The sequence below is a fragment of the Alosa alosa genome, chromosome 10 (assembly GCF_017589495.1).
Source record: "Alosa alosa isolate M-15738 ecotype Scorff River chromosome 10, AALO_Geno_1.1, whole genome shotgun sequence".
NCBI classification, from domain to species: domain Eukaryota; kingdom Metazoa; phylum Chordata; class Actinopteri; order Clupeiformes; family Clupeidae; genus Alosa; species Alosa alosa.
The window spans coordinates 26,681,013-26,700,709 of record NC_063198.1 but is presented as its reverse complement, the minus strand read 5'-3'; the positions used below and the strand labels follow the sequence as shown (position 1 = coordinate 26,700,709).

The window sequence follows — 19,697 nt, the reverse complement described above, 5'->3', positions numbered from 1 at the left end:
CAATTGCTCACACAAAATGCAAAATGCCTCAAATCTCCAGCAAAATAGCACACAACATTCAAAATGTCATAAACACATAAATCATTAAATCAAACATTCGCCTCACATTATAAACACTTTTGTCATAATATGACATTTTGGATACATCATGTACACACTGCTGCTCAAAACCTAAAGCTCTTCTGCCTTTCATTGGCTTTATATATGTATTTCCATGCAAGAGTGAAAGTTATGGTATCTACAGAGAGAAGTTGAAATACACAGTAAAAATGCAAGCAATATTGAAACCAAAATGAGTGATTTTTCCAAAATAATTAGCTGTTGAAAATACAGTATTTTACAGCCAAGAAAAGAACAAGAAAAAAACTAAGGAAAATACAATGGAGTTTTGAAAAAGCTAGGGTGTCAACTGCAGAAACAGAAACAAAGATTCCTAAGTGTTTCTAAGGCATTTCTAGAGCCACAGATAAATGTATTGAGCTAATGGTAACTTGGGGAGAAACAAAAATAGAGTAAAAAAGTTTTCATTACTGTAATTGCATATTGCATAATTACTGTAGTTTAATTACTGTAATTTTCCTTTCAAAGTATCTGCATTGGTTCTGAACATTTCAACCGGAAATCCTCTAGGAGCAGATTGAAAGGGTCCATATCTACATAGAGAGTATATATATTTATAGGCCTATACTACAGTTTTTTTTCAACTGCTTACACACTAAATCTTTGCTTGTCACACAATTTTCTAAAACATCTTCCAAACATCATAACCCCACACCAAATCTGCAAAACCATACACTAATTCTCAGTGTTTGACTCAGTTTTCATTTTCCGAAAACACATTTTGCAAAACACCACACACAATTTTCTACTTAACACACAAAAATCTATCAGGAAGTAACTTGATTTCAACCCATGAAAATGCCACACTAAATCACCAGTGCTTCACTCTCTCTCTTCACATGTGTAAACACTTATTACTTTACTGAACACCATCCAATCATTGCCTTAGTGTAGATCTATAAATAGACATATGCTCTATAGGTATGGACCCTTTCAATCTGCTCCTAGAGGATTTCCGGTTGAAATGTTCAGAACCAATGCAGATACTTTGAAAGGAAAATTACAGTAATCAGACTTTAGCTTACAGTAATGTTCTACAAAAAGGACTTTATGTAAAACTCTTTTTACTCTATTTTTGTTTCTTGCCAAGTTACCATGACCAAGAATACCAATCTTACCAAGAATACATACATACCCCACACACACACACACTTCTTTGGAAAAAGCAAAGTAATTTGATAGTAGTCAGTCATTTCCATCTTAGGCAAAATCAGCTTTTTCAAAACTCTTGTTGGCTGTAAAATGCTGTATTCGCAACAGCAAAATTTATTGTGCTATAAGAATCACAGTTGTGTTTAAGCATTCAGAAAAAAACTGTAATTAGTCTGTTCATTTCAAAGGGAACAAATGTCTAAATGTCTCTGTGTTATTCTGATTACACCATCATAGGGTGTTATCTTCTATGTGTTGTCTCCCCCTAGTGGTGATTGTAGTTACAACATATTCTTTTAGACATTGGTAAAGATATGCCAGTCTATGAGACTGTGAAGCGACTAAGATCTATATGCTAAGCAGAACTAAACAGTCTGGCCATTGAAAACAGTTATAATAATGAGTCCATTCGTGATACTTCTTTTAATATTGCTGGAATAAAGAAACTGGCAAATTCAATGTTGCTCTAAACCAGATGAGGTTTCTATAGGTCAAAGTGTTCCCCAAAAAAAGTAAACAAAAGAAAGCCTAAACACATTTTTTTTATTCCTTTGGAACAGAGATGTGGCCATAAACATGAGGCTGTTTTCCTGAAATCAGCCCCTTAGTAGGCCTATGCAATTTGTGAGTATTAAACAGTGCCTCCCTTACCCATGGTGAAGCAAAGAATTAGCTGGAGCTGATTGTTTCACTACACAGATATCTTTGTCCATCACTTTCAATGTGAATGCAGACAAGAACCTGGTGGCTCGATGTTTTCTAGGTTTAAAAGTACTCTTGTTATAGCAGATAATTCCCACCCATGAAACAGTGACTACGGTATGTAATGTAATAGGCTACAGATACCAGAATCAGGGTCTGCTTCCTTGTTGTCCCTGTCAAGGTTGCCAAGTCTTGGACACCTCAACAGGCACAGGCAAGAAAATTAAAAATAAATATAGTGCAAGGCAGTTCAGTGCAATGATAATCTATTAATAACACTATTGTAACTGTAAGGTTGATGAGGTAGATGAGTAGAAGTGTTGATTGACCATGTTCATTGTAAGGGTGGGGGCTGTTACTGAGTGTTCAACAGAGTGACTGCTTGGGGGAAGAAGCTGTCTTTGTATCGGCTGGTTTTGGCAAACAGTGCCCTGTATTGTCTACCAGAGGGAACGAGGTTGAACAGTTTATGACCAGGATGTAAGGGGTCTGTAGAGATTTTTGCTGCCCTTTTTCTGACCCTGGAAAAGGGCAGCAACATGAATGCAATGAATATTTACTTTCACCCAGAGCCATAAAAAGAGAGAGTTGTGACCCACTTTGATGTCGTCGCCACGTGATCAATAGCTCCAAAAAACCTGTGCTGAATGGCTGTATCACAGGAAGGTGGGATGTATTTCTAGATGTTGGGGGGTGTAATCTAGTAACCCATTGGCTACTGACCAAGTGATTGGCAGTTTTCAGTTCCAATATGATTAAACCAAGGTAATGTTCGCATCGTTAGGCCTACTTACAAATAATAGAATAATAACAGCTCAGTGTAAAAAAACAGAGTAGAGTTCTTGAATAAAATAAATATAAGTTTGCTGTACTTGTACTGTACAAACTGAGTTGTATTTACCAATTTAAGTTAATTAATTCCATTGCAGGTTACACACTTGAAAAACCCCTCCACACTGACATAAACACCAGCTTGGTTTAGGTCAAATTTCTCCACAGACAAGACAAACAAGTTCAGTTTTCAACCATGTTTATTTGGCCAGAATAATGAGCACCTTAACACACAAGAGCTTACACAAGCTAAAGTCCTCTTAGTACAAATGGTGACATGTGATGGTCTCCCCAAGGGAAATGCAGTGAAACCATCAATAAATGTCATGACAAAGCCATAGTCAAATAGTCAGCTCCTACCAGATAGGCCTCACATGTAGGACACCTGCAACCACCAGGTGCTTTTGAAGAGACTGGCATTAACCATGCCACTAATCATAATGCACATTAATAACACTGAGCTGCTTAATATTGTTATCAATAAATATGATCAGACAGGTGAAGTTATTCCATATAAAGATATAAAACTGTGACAAAATATTGCAGTATAAAAATGGGCACAGCTATCCCTCAATAATAGGCCAATTAATTCCCACTATGCTTCAAGCAATAGAGTACATTGAATTAGACACCTGATACAGCAGTTAAATTGCACTTACATTTCTTGTTTATATAACATATATAATTCTTATTATATATATTATATATTAATGTGAACCCCCTGATAATATTGAAACATTTCAATGCCTCAACAAACTGAAGGTATGAAATGGCACAACAGACTTGTTGAGAGAGGACTTGTTTTTCCATTGATCTGTTTTTTTCCAATACTTTTTACCACATATAAAACGATTATATTAAAAACATTAAAAAGGAAAAGAAACTACTTGTCTCCTCAGTACTGCTATACACATCACCAGACCATCCAAATACAAAGGTTACAAGACACTCAGTAAATGCTTGCAGTTACACCTTCTTTTGCAGTAATTGCTCTAATCCACACTGGGTCACTTGTTTTCCTCACAAGTCACGTTAGCTTAGCTTTCAAACGATAGCATAAATAAGGTTTACCACAGATATCCTGAAGCCGCAGCAGCACATGCATGCTAGCAGGAGGGGATAGGTAGAGTTCAATACAAATATCCATCACCTCAATACTCCAGTAAAACTACCTCACAAAAACGGGTGGTTTTTGCTCTCTGGTTAAAGAAAAAAAACTAACTTATTTCTGAAGAAATAAAAGGCACTCATGGCGTACTACTGAGACAGAAGAGGAGAGGAAGCAAAGAAGAAAAAAAACAAACAAAAATATAACTATATTATGTAATTCCGGCGTGGAATCTTGCGGTTGTGCTTCCGGTAAAATTGTTCCATCCGTTCATTCTTTCAATAGGCTGACCCCAGAGTCCAAAGGTAGACATTGCTAGATTAAACTTGGATACAGGTTAACACGAAGTGTCATAAATACATACTTTTTTGTTTGCTCTCCCTGGATTCTGTTCATAACATGGCAGTTAAACATGCAAAATGTTATTGAAACACCATACAACCATACATATATTAATGAAATAAAAAAACAGTTCCTATTACATATGACAAACAAAAACAAAGCTCAAAGACTCATCACGAGCATATCAACAGGAATACACTGCCCCATCCACAACCCACGGCTATTAGCCAAACCCCTGTCATTGAGCAGGGGAATCCACATAAGCTCAGTTTAAGGCCAAACTTCACTCTGCACTCTGCAGATGCTTTTTTTTGCAATCTGCTTTTTGCAATTAGTGTCATCCCCACTTATTTAAGTGTGATCAATTTGAAATATAGTGAGCCATGTGGTATATCTTGCATAGGCGGGAGTTGCTTGAGGGGCAAGTGTACACGAGAAAGTGCAGTAACATTTGAGGAAAGATGCAAAAACAAAATATGTAACCGAACAAAAACAAATGAATGTGAATAATGCACACATGGAGAGCAAGTCGGCTCAGGGTTGGAAATTTGGGTGGACTTTCCAATGTACCTTGAGCCCCAGTTTCCAACTGACTTACTATAAGGAAACTGCATCGACACAGCTAAGGAGTTCATTTAGGATTAGGGATACTGTAAATACTAGGCTATGCCTGTCTGTCTGTTTGTCTGTGTGTGTGTGTGTGTGTGTGTGTGAGAGAGTGTCATATGCATCTTTATCAATGCGAGTGTGTCGGTGCTGTGCATATTTTGGTGGATCAATCAGAACGCTCGGGAGCTATAATGTCACAGGGAGGCTCTACTGTAGGAAGCGTCGGCAGGAATCAGCGGATCACCATCAGGGAAATCACAACATCCAGCTCAACTACGTTACTGCAAAACCAAAAGATAAACACACAGGGTCAACAACTGAGCTAACCAGATTATTATTATTCACAGTAGTGTACAACCAAGACAGCGAGAGTCTCAGTGAGGACAGGAGAGGACTGACCGTGCATATGAGAGGTTACATGAGTGAGTGGGACTTTAAAGTATGACAATGCCGACTCACCAGGAAGGGTTTCAGCATGCAAGCCGTTTTAAGAAGCTACATATGAGTGACAGATGTAGGGATGAATTTAGAGAGCAATGTTAATACACATAACATGGAAAAAAAGAGATGCTCAAACCTCACCCCTCCTCCCACCACACACACACACACACACACACACACACACACAGGCTTGATAACAACAATGCTGAGGACAGCTCAGCATGAAACACCAAAACAGCACACATAGTCCTGCTTTGAAGACAGTGGGGTGATGTATAAGAACTGGGGGCTACAGCGTTAACCACAGTTAGAGACCGGCGTGGACATGCATTCATCTGCAGCCGTGTTAAACAAACGGTCATTCCAGGGTGAAGCCACATAGCTCGGTGTGTCCCTGCATGCAGCGGTCTCCTGCCAGGCCTTTTGTCAGCCTGGCCTAGAGCGGTGACAGTTAGCTTGGGGGTGAAGCAGATGCAGGTTATGGGGGTGCAATGAAGCAGGCAGGCAGATGAGGGGTGGTAGTGATGGTGAGGTTTTGGGGTGGTAGTGATGGTGAGGTTTTGGGGTGGTAGTGATGGTGAGGTTTTGGGGGTGGGGGTGGGGGTAGGGGACATGGCTCAGGGGTCACATACGATCTTATATTTCTCGCTGCAGAAGACCATGGGTGCTCCCATGATGGCGCGGGGCTGCTGGCGACCCCTGCAGGTCAGCCGGGGACTTACATGGGGGCTGGAGTGGGCGGAGTGGGCAGAGGAGGTGGAGGAGGTGGCGCCTCTCCTGCGGCCGGAGGAGGTGGTCTTGGACAGGCCGCCGGCCCCTCCTCCGCCTCCCCCGCTGGTGCGGCGCGCCTGCTCGTGGTCAAACTCCAGGTCCTCCAGCCGCTGGGTCAGCGCCAGCTTCTGCTGGATGGCCATGCGCAGCAGCGAGTTCAGCGTCTTCTTCTCGTCTTCGGCGGCGGCCAGCTGCCGCTGCATGTCGTCCAGCTGGGTCACGTACTCGTCACAGCTGAGGATTGCGGAACAAAAGGAGAGGAGAGAGACAGGAAGAGAGGAGGGGAGGGGGGGGACGGGGGGTTGGTCAAGCGTTACAAAGAAAGAATTGAAGAGGGAACAATTCAAATGAGACAATGTACTGCACTGTGCAGCCATCTAAGGCTATGTATTTTCATATATAGACGCATAATGCCAGTGAGTGTAAGTGCAGTTGTGTGTATGTGTCTGTTCATCTGCATGTGTGCTGGGAGGCATCGTACCGTGTGGCAAACATAGCGCGCAGAGAGGAGAAGGTGGCGGCATCCTCCTTCAGGGCCTTGAGCTCGTTCCTCAGCTTCATCATGGTCTCAGTCACCATGGCCTTCTCATTGTCGTACTTGCTCTTCAGATTGGCCAGAGCCACCTCGGCTGTCTAGACACACAAAGGGAGAATGGGACTCAGGAGTGGTCACTCAAGGTCAGGATCCTGAGAGACGTGTAGAGACAGCACACAGGAGGGATGTCTATTGGAGCGTACCTGTTTGTTGGCCTTGAGGACGGTCCTCAGGGTGGCGATCTGCTCCCGCTTGGTGCTGAGCAGGGACTTGAGCTTGAGGATCTCCTCCATGCAGGCCTCCTTGTCCTTATCGGGCACGGCGGAGAGCTCCAGCGAGGCCACCCTCTGACGGGACAGTTCGGTGGTGCGGTCCACGGCCTGCTGCAGGTGGCGGATCTGGTCGCGGATGATGGCCACCAAGTTGTAGATGTCCATGGGCTCCTTGCGGGTGTCGTCCATAGCGAGTGTGAGGGGCGGTGGCGAGGTGATTGTGTCTCGGCCGTTGGGGACTTGGCCTGGGCCGGCCTTGCCCTCCTTGTAGAAGTCCAGCATGACGCGCTGGGGGGTTTCGTTGTTGCACATGCAGACGTGGTGGTACAGGTTGGCCAGCTCCTCGCTGAAGGCCACCAGCTCGTCCTGGGCCACGCTCAGGCTGCCCTGGGACTCGCCCGCCACCGCACTGGTCTCCCGCAGCTCCTTCTCCAGCCGGGTGGCGCGCTGACGCTCCTCGCGGCTAACGCTCTCCAGGGAGGCCAGCTGACCGCTCAGATCACGCACCTGACGCGTGCACACACGCGCACACGCGCGCACACACACACACACACACACGTAAGCTTGTAAGTTAAAAATCGCTAAACATCTTTTACTGTATATTGCATTTTCTACAGAAAAGAAAATCCGATGTTTTTTTTACTGTACGTAGTTTCTACTGACATGTGTAACAACCATTTACTATTATGTCTCAGTTTCATTTGTCATCTGACAGAAGGTAACACATTTGTCATCCTGATTATTTTGACAAACATGAAAATCTGTGGGTAAACATTTTTTTTATCCAGACACAGACAGTAAAGGTAATGAAACATGGGGCAATTTTTTGAGCAATGTTGCTGGGCAACCACATAACCAATTCCTTTTATTCTGATTGGATGATTTGACAATTGCCTACTGATGATTCTCTGAGTTCTCTAGAAAAGAATCTGTTGCCCAATATCAATGGGAACATGCCAGGACCACAATGGCGAATATTGCCCAGCAACATCGCTCAAAAAGTTCCCCCATGTATTATCAGCTTGAGCGTTTCTTTCAGCTGTTTGTTGCCTCTGGTTTATAATATACTACTGAGCAGGACAACATGGGCAGCAGTATTCCCAATGAAGCTCCCGTACGCACCTGGGACTCCAGGCGTGACCGCTCCTGCTGGTAATGAGTGGTCTGCTCTTGCTGCTCCTCCTTCAGGCCCTTCAGCTCGGCCCTCAGCTCGCCAGCCTCGTTCACCGCCACCTCGTACTTGCAGCGCAGGATCTCCGGTCCGTTAATGTCCAGCTCGTAATAATCCCCATCGCCGTCCTCGCGACTGTCCCGTTCGCGCTCGCTGTCCAGGGCCGAGTGGCGCTCCTTGCTGGCCTGCAGTCGCCGCATGGCCCCCAGGTCCTGGTTGAGGCGGCCGTTGGCCTCCTGTTGTTCGGCCAGCGACCCGCGAGCCTGCTCCAGCTGCTTCTGGCTGTCCTGCAGTGTGGAGAGCAGGGCCACTTTCTCACGTTCCACCTGCAACAGAACCAGAACCAGCATTAGACAACAGAACTTGTCTACAGGATAACTGCTCGCAATTCTAATACAATGAAAAGGAGGATGAGTAGAAGTGCCACACCTCAGATGAGAACTAAACAGGGACACAGAATCAAGCATCACACTTTTCCACAGCGTACGCCTGCTCACTGAATGAATGTGTTTACTATAGACCCTTTCAACAATAAAAACAAAAACAATGCTTGAACATTCTATTTGGTTCCCGATCTACTTCCTCTGCATTAAGATAACATATGGAATGTTAACAAGGAAGTCTTGTGGGGCCAACTATGATGCTAATAATGGAACTCTCTTGAAAGGGTCTAAGTAAGTTACAGCACAGGCGATTGGGACAGTTACCTGAAGCAGTTGTTGTTTGAGTTTCTGGATCTCGGAGATGTTAAGCTCACTCAACAGGTCATCCACCAGGCTGGGGGCTGGACGGAAGTTATCGGACTTCTTGGGCGTGGACGCGCGGTTGTCGAGGGCTTGCGCTTCGGTCATTTTGGCCAGGCCGTTCTCAAAGGTGCGGATGACGTCGTCGTCGTTGTTGGGCTCGTCGGCGTTCAGCTTGAGGCCGTCCAGCGAGACGGCAAGCAGCGAGTCGCCCAGCGTCATGTGCTGCGTCAGCTCCTTGCGCAGGGCAGCCTTCTGCTCGCGCTCCGTCTTGAGCGTCTCCAGGGCCTCGGCCAGCTGACGCTCGCAGATCTCCCGCAGACGCAGCGCCTCCTCCAGCTGGCTGTTCAGGTACTGACCCTCCTCCTCCAGGCGCCGCAGCTCATGCTTGACCCCCTCAAACTCCACCTGCGGGAGGGAGCAGAAGGAGCAAGAGATGGAGCAAAGAGACAGGTGTGAGTGCAGGTACAGGCAGACATACTCCAGGTCAGATATCAGAAAGCTAGATCCCGCATTGAGCTCCAGAACGTACGTAAATAGCGACGCCATCTTGGTGGGGGCAGCAATCACTGGAGGCCAATGGAGGAGCATGTGACTCTGACTGGAAATCAGACAGGTGTCTCTGATTGCCGGCAAGTGTTGCCCATAGACAGTAAAGGTGTTGCCCCCAGCAATATGGCGGCTGCGTTTACGCTCGACGGACTCAACGGACAACGCAGTATCTAGCTTTCTAAGATCTATGCTCCAGGTAACCAGAGCGGGGCTCCAGGTGACTAGACTACTGGGTTAGAGGGACTCACCTGGCCTTGCCTGAGCAGAGAGACTTGTTTCTGGAGGGTGATGTTCTCCTCCTCGAGCTCGGTGTAGTCCTGCAGCAGCCGGGCCTCGCGGATTTTATACTCCCGGACGTCATCGCGAAGACGAGCCCTCTGGAGCTCCACCATCTCGTTACTCTGCAGACAGACAGCTCAAATCAGCGCTTCAGCTTTCACAGAAATCAAAACATGATGCCCCTGTTGATGGTAATGATTCGGTATGTTTGGTAATGTGACATAAAAAAAACCTGACTCATTGGTCTTCACCAGATCTGTTCTTTTTTTGTTGAGAAAGTTTCAGCTAAAGTCCTCGTGATTGGCTGGGTGACATGATTGTGTCAGCCTATTTGAGGTCAGCATAGTTATTTGAAGTTTATTTGTAAAAGGCAAAAACTGTGCCCCAGACATCCCTTATCATCTAATCGGAGAATAGTCAGCAGTGCATCATTCATAATTTCCCAAAAGGCAATGGCATACAGCTAAAACGTTTAACAACAAAAGTTAACACAGGTTATGAGGAAAAGGATAATTCACAATTCACAATAACACTGCTATAAAGCATATTCAACAGGATTTTCATGGAATATGGTTCTCTCAAAGATAAAGAAGAACCCTAGTACTTCCTAGATCTATGAGAGCGATGGACTCTAATTTTGTCATGCCCAGTCTTTGCATCTACATTAAATGTCATCAACAATGAATCAGCGGAAATGGAAATGACTGATGAGGCTGATCTCACCACGGGATGCCCCGAAGACCATTTACTCTCAGCAGAGGTTCCTCTTTATGAAGAGAAATAAATAGAATTTCATAATGTTAACAGAAGTTTCGTTTCCTCCTGTTCACATTCTCAATATTCTCATCCCTTCCTTGGCTACAGTCATACTTGTGGAGATTACATTTACCTATGACTAAAACTGCACTACAGAGACACGGTCTTATATAGACAGGAGCAGAAGATCAAACGTTCACTGAGGTTCTCAGAATCCCAGTCCATCTAAAAAAAGTAAGATACCTGGTCACTGGCGGGTGATTGGAGTGGTCATTGACTTACAGAACAGGGTTCAATCTGATTTCTTTGAGTATGTATGGTGAAACAACAGAATGAATTCAACCAAGGAAATAATGGTCAATCTCATGATTCCCTTAACATTCATGAGGACAATCATGAATCATTAATTCCAAAGGAATGTATGACATCATTAGGCTACAATGACTCATCTTTTGGACAGTCTATGATGGTATGGTACTACAGTTTTATATACTTATATTTCAATTTATGCTGGGTTCCAAACAGCATGGTATTCCAACTTGAAATGTCCAAATAAGTAGGCCAAAAATAAGTAGGCTACAAAATCTAACACCACTCCAAGCTGAAATACCTACGGACTCGGATAAAGTCCATCCTCCGACTTATGAGTTATCTGTAATCTAGGATCAGTGTTACAATTCTAAAATAATTAATCATTTATTGAATACTTCAAGAACCATGTTCCTAAAGGAGAATTTCCAAGATTTCCAAAAAATTCCAAGCATTTGCCCTTTCCCACCTCCCGGAGCTCCAGGGCCATGCTGGCCAGCCTCTCATTCTCCGAGCGGGTGTTGCTCAGGTCATTCTTGGTCTGTCTCAGCTCGTTCTGCAGCTCCTGGACACGTTGCTCGTAGTATGCCTCTTTGGAGGCCGACTCCAAGATCAGCGATTCCTCGCGGCTTTCCCCATCCGCTGCCACCTTCCTGTGGGCCGAGTAGGCTTGTCCAAAGGCCTGGGAGAGACGGAGCAGGACAATAAAAACCTTTTTTAGATGTGCCATTATGTTTAGAGGGGAGCTAAGCAGCGACAACAATAGGAGGTGGGTGCTAAGTAGAATATAGCATAATGGTCTATGGAAAACACAAACTAAATTTTTTGTGGTGAAAGTTAAGACCAATGTAACATTCATTTACAAGTAAAAGGTACAATGAACCAAGTACAAGTTGAAATTTAAACAGACGAGTGACCTGCTTGTTAAAATCAAACTGCACTGAGTGAGTGAAGTCACACAGTTCTGTTCCCTCTCATTCCATCACCTACTTCTTAGCCTTTGTCCCCCTCAACTGCCGACTTAGGTCTCTGAATAGAGCACAGACAAGCACACAAAACATAGCTTGACAAACAGTGCTTTTTCCCCGTCTTTGTCACTTTTCTTTCCACCCTTTACGTTTCAGTGAACAGAGCTACAATTGAACCAGATTCTGGAATAACAATGAGGCTTCTATTTATCAAGACACTGAAAATCCTTTGGACCGACTTCTCTGCATTCAGCAGGAAATACAAATATATCACAATGTCCAGAATGAAGGAGGTTGCCCTTTAGGAATTCTTATGTATGCCATAGCTCTGGTGTTTCGTAGGGTTAACTGGGACATGGCCCACAGGTACAAAGGATCATGGAGTCATTGCCATGTGGCTATACAAAGGGGTTGGCTGAATCTTTGGAAATACAATTATCACACACACTAATCCATGATTACAAAGGCACTGAGAATACAACAGGCCTAACAGACAAAGGAAAAGAATGAGAGAGCAAGGGCATCAGGATTAAAGAAGGCCAAAAATACTAGTCTAATTGTCATCCTATTCCCGTAACTCAATATGTGCATTTAGACATTGGCATTCAAAGTAAACAGAGCTAAGACTTTGAAATAAATACAATTAATTCCATTGAGTTCACATTTTCTTGTGGGCAACAAGAAAGCGGAAAAAAAAAAAGGCCTGATGTACAGAAGAGTGAAGTGAGTGAGTGTTTATTTATATAGTGTATTTTTCCTTTCATAGTGCAACACAAAGCACTTTACTTGTACACTGAGAGCATACTGTAAGCACACAATAAAGAAATGGCCGCTTCTTCGGTCTTAGCTGCACAGGCCGGTGGAGTGGCCTGAGCCGGGGTTGATCCCTGCGTACTGCTGGCCAGCCAGCTGCTCTACTGACTTGCTCTGGGCTGCCACCATATGGGACATCTTGGTTGCCATGACACCACACCTCCTCTTCAACCTGAGCCGGATTCCGCCCCTCACAGATCCTCTGGTTGCGGCCACCCCAGCTGTCCCCAGTTTTCTTACAAGTGAGAAGGCTCCTCTGACAATCGCACCAAGATCAGCAATCACTTTATAGGGATCATACATGAAGGTCCACCACAAAAGATCACGACTGATGAAAGCTACACATAGTTCACATATGGCAAGCACACCATAACTGAGAAAGACCTTCTGAATCCCACTTTTTTTTTAAAAATTAACCTTTTTTTTTATCCAAGTGCAACAATGACAAACCAGGAATGAAGGCATTATTGATTAAGCTAATGTATCTCTGGACTTGTGACAATGGCGTTGCCAGTGTCATACTCTACCAGCTGGGAAGATAGGTTGTAGCACTCACTACAAGCTTATTGTCACTCTTATATTCAAAAGCTTAAAAAGCACTGATATATTCAGGGCCTATAAACAACTTGGAGACCTCAGCCATTGAAGAATTCTTGGTGATCACAGCCACAAACTAACTCATCTGGTAGTAACACTAGACTATGCTTGACAGACTTCTTAAGCAGACATGGTGGAATAAGGACCCATCATTCATCTTGCACAACTATGACAGGCACAAAGGGCAGCTGGCAGCAGCAAACCTGGTCTGCCTGAATCAGTTGGCTAGTTGACCAAGTTAAGCTATGACCTCAGCTTCCAGTGCATGGCCCCATGTTAAACACAATCCTGTAAACAAAAACACATCTCTGCCAACAAGCAATGGAAAAAGGCAGAACTCATCCCTGTATATTCCAACTCAACAACAGCATGTGTGCTGCCAAAGATCTTTAGACATTCTTTACCTTGGCATGTCATAAATTAAGATTTGATCATCTCCAAGCCATCATGTAGTACAAGTTGTCAGTATTAGAACTGAACCTATGGCTTTGAAGGAGCAACCTGGCGCTCAACTACAAGGTGAGTAGAAAATAACTAGTATGGTTTGTGATACTGTTCCATGTTGCACGATTCTAAGAAACACTGTATGGACTTTTCATTTATTAATTAGCTCAGGCTGCACAAGAAGTAGTGTCATAATTAATGTTATGATTCTTCTCAATGCATCACCATCTTCACTACAGTATAGTAGACTGAGTAATCCAAAAAATAAACTTGATCTCAAATTAACTGAAACCTCTCTTTTGAATCACTAAATAACAATTACATTAAAGCAACAATATACAACAATTACTAGCATTATGTGAGCATTATGTGAGCTAGTCTATGTTATAATGAACATCTACTGTTGTTATCTTCTGACGGAATGTAGTCATGTCAAGGGAAGATAAAATAGCAGTCATTCCCACCAGCCATCCAGGCTATGCACAAGTTCTAGAGCTCAAACATAGAGGACAAACACTGTCACCTGAATTTACGATCAAACATCTTACAACATACAATATAACATATAACATTCTAATTAAAAATATACACTACTGCTCTCTCAGACTATATGTATGTAACATTTTTGTAAACATGCCTCCATTTTTCTGTACTGGCTTTCTGACCATCACCCTGAGTGTAGCAGAAATTATGCACAGGACATATATGACACTATGCTATAACAACAACCTCTGAGATTCAAATTAAAATGTAGCCTACAAGCAAGTAAAATAGTCACTCCTCCTTCCTACACAGAGGAAATGTTCTTGTCTGGAGAATGTCTTTTGCCTCACAAGAAAACAAAATGCAGCTGTTATTGAGATCTGACCTGTTTATCTGATTGAGATGGTAACATCTCAAAGATGTTGAGATAAAGTTGAGAGTTGGGTTTTTTGTCAGGAGCTGAAATGACAAAGTATGAGAAAATGACAAAAATCTCATACTGATGTTAAACTGAGCTCAATTATGTCGTGGATAAATACGCTTCATGAAGGAGAGATCTCACTCTCTGGGAATCTTAACCCCATTATGTTTTCTCTTAATAGATACATAATCCATGCCATTCTTGTTTGTAAATTGTAGTCAGTGTTGGGTCAGATTACTTTGAAATGTAATCCATAACAGAGCCCAGACTACACACCAATTTGTCATCAGTAACGTAATCCATTGGATTACATAATGTAACGTCATGTTATATATGTAACCTATGTTATATGATTGAGGGGCCCTATTAAGACATATCTCATAACATAACCTATGTTATTTGACTGAGGGGCTCTATTCCGTTAACAGGGCCTACAGGAAATGTTTGGGATAAAAAGCTGATTTAGAAAGTGTTCCATGCCCCATTGAAAAAAGTATTTTGAGTATTTTCAAAATACAAAAACACAGCATTATATATATATAGATAGATGGATGGATGGATGGATGGATAGATGGATAGATGGATAGATGGATAGATGGATAGATGCACTGGGGTTGGGGTTCCTTCATGTTTATGTCTATTGAGCCATATGCACATACTGGACCAGTACATACCAAGGACTTATTTGGCATCAGAAATCTGCATCAAGGATGCAGGATCTGCAAAAAAGAATTGTCCCATGTTTTGGAGCACCCAGGTGCTCCAAAACAAAAACAAAACCAACAAAAACCTCTTTTCCGATGTAGCTATTGACTGTTTCAGTTCAAATAATAGATAATAGTAACAGTCCTAGGCTCAACTGTATATTAGGAAGATATTCAGAGATTTAATATTTAAATTACGCTTGAAATTAAATCTCTAAATGTCTTCCTTTGTAGGATATGCTGTGCTTTGACTGCCACAAAATACCTCTCACTAGGCCATTGATGTTTGGAGCAGCTGCAATTGTTTTGTGGAGAAGAGGTTATAACCAGAACTCTGTTTTTGTGCTAACCTTTCACTTTAGTACAGAGCCGTTCCACCCAACTCCCACTTCAACATTCCCAATAGACAAGATCAAATGCCACTCCTCGACACAGTAACTGATGTCTTGCGCAGATGTGCAGAAACTTCCTGCTTGCATAAAATCACACCAGTGAAAACTACTCTGGGTGCAACTGCAACATGACTGAGATTAGTACAGTTTTACTCCAGTGTCTTTACGGATGCCAAGGCACTCCAATTCGATTCTTTGAAGAGAGCAAGTGAGTCCGACTCTTGGGCTGAGGAGATTAGTCCCCACCTTTGTCCGCATGTCTGATCCCATGTCTGAGCCTGTGTCCTGCTGGGATGTGTTTAGTGAGTTTGAGCTTGTCCAGTGAACCTTTGTTCACTTACCAGCAATCTATGTATGGGTGACCGGCGATGAATGTAAACAAACAAGTAGCAGAAAAATCAAGGCAGTTTAGTACTGCATCAAATTTAAGTGCTTAAGTAAGCTTCAAAAGGTCCCTTGTCAAATGTGCCCTTAGCCTAATGGTGTAGGATGTAAGCTAGGACTGAAAAGATATTGGTTGTTTAGAGCTTTTAGGATATCTTTCAAATAAAATAAAACCTTCAGAGAACTCCAAATGTAGGCCATAAGGGGACAGTATTTAATCAAATAATCTGCATTTGTCAGGCCTCAAAATTCTTGAAAATCTCAAACTCCCCAAACTGGATTTTTTACATGGTGTGTTAAAGGTTCGAGACAATCAACTTCTCATGGAGAACTGAAACATTTAGCCAGAGAATCATTGTTTGTCTCCCATGAACATTGTTTGTCTCCCATGAGTTTTTTCATACTGGTGCATAAACATCCTGTTTAATTGGAAATACATTCCCCACAATCCCCTACTGCTTCACATATAGGCACTCATGGGCGCACTTCCAGACTGGACATCTTTTTTTAGAATGACAACCACATATCCGCTTACTGGGGGATTTGCCTCTTGATGTAGTACCATTAAGAGCTGAGGAGTTTGGAGCCCCCAACACTTTGACTGGGGGGTCTACAATTGTTCCAGAGAGTTTAAGAACAAGGACAACAGTGAGAAAGAGGGTGAGAAAGTATGCGTGAGAAAGCCACTGGCTCTGTAGGTCATACACAGAAGTTGCTCTTCTGCATATTTCTGCTAAGAACAACACACCTAGTGGCGCCAAATTCAAATTCAAATTTGTTTGAACACTGAACTGTTTGTACACCGTCCAGTGACTGAGAGCTCAAGGTCATGGCTAATGGTCTATGCATCAAATCAGGTGACCTAATCACTTCAGCAACTTATGTGGAGTGGCCAAAAACAAGGGAGGCACACTTGGATTCTCTGAAATTATATCATTAACTTTGGCTAGATACATTATTACATTTCGCCATGTAGCATTCCTGCCAGGCTGTCATTTCACATTGACCTGATGGGTTTGTCAGTAGAAATGTTGATTCATTTCCTTACAGACACTTATTGTGGGCAATCAGCTTGTCATTGTCATTGAGTATTTCATTTTCTTTCCTCTATTCTGTGGTGACTTGTGATATAGTGAAGCAAATCTTGTCGTAGTATGACCAGTCTGTTTTGACAATAAGGTTGACAGCCAGTTTACAGCTTGACATCCAGATGGAAGTGGGATTGGGATCTAATGAAGAGCACCTCATGGATGTGTGTTTTTCATACATTGATCCCAAGGAATTGCATGCTCCAGTTATCAAGTATCCAATCATAAGGCTTTACAGTAGAGCTAGAGTTAATTAGTTGATCAACAACACAAGCCTAATTTTGGCAACGTCTGTTCCCAATTGCATCCACTATAAACATGTTGACGAAATGTGATTTTCTTCTCAAATAAGTACACTAAAGTCATATATACTTTTGTTGCTGATTTTATGTTTCTATGCAGCAAAAACGTGTCTTGAATGTTGACATGGCTGCACAATTAAGCAATTTCTAGAGCTATTTGAACTAGGCTAACTGCAAAGGCTGCAATTAATCATGCAACTCTGCATGAAATTGGGAATATTGAACTGAAGCTAAACTTTCAAACATTATATTGCAAATCAAATCGCAACGACAATATAAACATCGCAATTAGACATTCCCCCATGTAGTGCAGCCTTACATGTGATATTTTCTAAATGTTATGGATAACTGTAATGGAACGAAATAACAAGGAATCAGTGATAGCTGGCACATAACCTAAACGTTAGGACTAATCATACCTGCTGTCAAAAGCAACAGAAAAAATCTGGTAAAGGTTAACTCACATGAATGTTAGGCTAATCATGCCGACTGTTCTCTGTAGAAGACCTTACAAGCATGACAACTTAATAAAGGCAGTATAGGCCTAGCGTCGACCCACTAAACAAATTTAGCCAGGCTAACACTTCAAGAACACCGGCTGGCTGGCTAGCACATAGCTTGCCATTAAAATAAGCCTGAATATTTGGGAATTGTTACAGCGTTACCACAACAGCTCAGTCAAACTGCAGTGGTAGGGCCATAGCCATCACACATAATGGCCATTTTATTGCCTTTCCTCTGAAGAATACTGAAAAGCTAACTCCATCGAATCTAGCTATCGATCATTCACACAGATTTGTGGTTCTCTACAGAATACTGCATTTGAGCAATTTCACGAAAGGTTCGATTTTAGGGTTCCTAAAAGTAACCTGTGTGTGTAAAATTGTAACGTTTATCAGGGTGATAGCCTACGACTGGGGAAAACAAACAATAGACGTTTCAGTGCCACTATGTTGCCAGATAGGCCGAACCATCGGCCTCTCGACACATTACCAACTCTGTAATTTCAGACCGCAAAAAGTAGGCCTAACCGTGGACGAATTACGTTAGTCAATACGCAGCTTCCCAAAAATCTGTAAGATAGGCCTATTACAGATTGCTGGCATCGAAGAATCCTTTCCTTTAAGTTTGCCTACCTCTTTGAGCTGGTCAAGTTCTTGTCGAGCAGACTCGTAATCGCTCTCCAGGTCGTCATATCGCTGTTTGAGCTGCTGCTTCTCCTCAAGAACGACAAGGCCATACTCCGCAGCTTGAATTTTCTCGCGGGTCGTCTCGCTCAACTCCTTGGACAAACGCTCGATCTCTGACCGGAGCCATTGGGGCCCGGATTCCATGACTAGCTTCGCGTCGGGGAATTCCTCCTCATCTCCAGACATCTTGGCCGGCCGGCAGACAGCTGACACGATAACGGACCCTGCCCGTTATTGTAGTGCATTAACACCACCAGTCTTTTCCGAAGCCGAATTTCATAGCTGCTCTCGGTGAAATCCCGATTCTTCCTCTAGAAACTTGTCCGCTGCGCGGTTTTGCATATACTTAAAAGATAATAGACTAGTTTTTCTAGCTTTGCTTCATTTTTTTCTCCACCACCCCTTATTGTCACTTTCCGCTCGAAACGGGGGGAGTGGAGAACTCAAGCTGAGATCATCCATCTGGAAAGACGCAGTGCCCAAAGACGATTGTGGGGATTCTTGGGAGGTACAGTACTTGCATGCAAGGACACTGCGCAGAATGGATGAACGTATTTGGAGCTATGACTACCACTCCCGTGATGCATTGCCATTTGTAGACGAATACACAAATCCCTGGCTGTCTCAATCCTGGGCAACGTCATCCTCCTTGCTATGCGGCTTGTTGACCGCTGGGATGGAAACTGAATAGGAATTCTGACGAGGCCCACATCTCTATTGCCCTCTGCTGGTTTTAGGTAGCCTGTAACATGTTGGCAAATGTGCATTGCGGATAAAATACGGAGATAGATAGGCCTACTCACATTGAGACTGATTTTGTCAGAGAAAATTATTCTGATACCACTGAATAACAGTTTTCCAGACTGAATCGTGATTGTTATGATTAGGCCCTCTTGAACATACAATTATTTACAATTATATTGTTGCATAGGCCTTCCTGTTTTCTTTCACAATAGGCATGCTAGTGGAGGAGGACACACACAGAAGCCCTCTAATTCTATGGTTTCTTTCTCTACCTGACATGCCCTTACAAATCCCTAACGAAAGGAGATAAGAACCCTGATATAGGGGATCTCAGTAGTCTTATCATGGGCACATTTTGACACTTGGATTTTCTGCATAATATGAATTTTGCAATAGGAATTGCAAAACCATGTTTGGGATTACCACAGTATATACAAAGACTTTGTGTCCAGTCACAATCAAGTTACATTAAAT

General features: G+C 43.0%; 1 protein-coding gene across 2 annotated transcripts; it reads right to left on the bottom strand.

The window, feature by feature from the left end:
• Nucleotides 1-2,987: 2,987 nt before the first annotated feature.
• On the bottom strand, nucleotides 2,988-18,995 carry bicd2 (bicaudal D homolog 2 (Drosophila)). Of its 2 annotated transcripts, none has more exons than XM_048254773.1 (9): nucleotides 18,426-18,995; nucleotides 11,163-11,375; nucleotides 9,598-9,750; nucleotides 8,762-9,205; nucleotides 8,006-8,380; nucleotides 6,815-7,390; nucleotides 6,558-6,709; nucleotides 5,938-6,310; nucleotides 2,988-5,145 (listed from the first exon to the last, which is right to left on the bottom strand). In XM_048254773.1, exons 1-9 carry the CDS (start codon nucleotides 18,663-18,665, stop codon nucleotides 5,143-5,145), a joined length of 2,529 nt encoding a protein of 842 aa, XP_048110730.1. In that variant the 5' UTR covers nucleotides 18,666-18,995; the 3' UTR covers nucleotides 2,988-5,142. The 2 variants fall into 2 exon arrangements, with proteins under 2 accessions (XP_048110730.1, XP_048110731.1); XM_048254774.1 differs by having other exon boundaries at nucleotides 6,028-6,310; nucleotides 18,426-18,994.
• Nucleotides 18,996-19,697: the final 702 nt, after the last annotated feature.

What these genes read in the sequence shown, in the direction of transcription:
- bicd2 (XM_048254773.1), bottom strand. Translation starts at nt 18,665, where the DNA reads ATGTCTGGAGATGAGGAGGAATTCCCCGACGCGAAGCTAGTCATGGAA. An exon ending in AACTTGACCAGCTCAAAGAG is followed by an intron (nt 11,376 to 18,425) that starts GTAGGCAAACTT and finishes CGTCTCTCCCAG; the next exon opens with GCCTTTGGACAAGCCTACTC. An exon ending in TCCTCAAGGCCAACAAACAG is followed by an intron (nt 6,710 to 6,814) that starts GTACGCTCCAAT and finishes TTGTGTGTCTAG; the next exon opens with ACAGCCGAGGTGGCTCTGGC.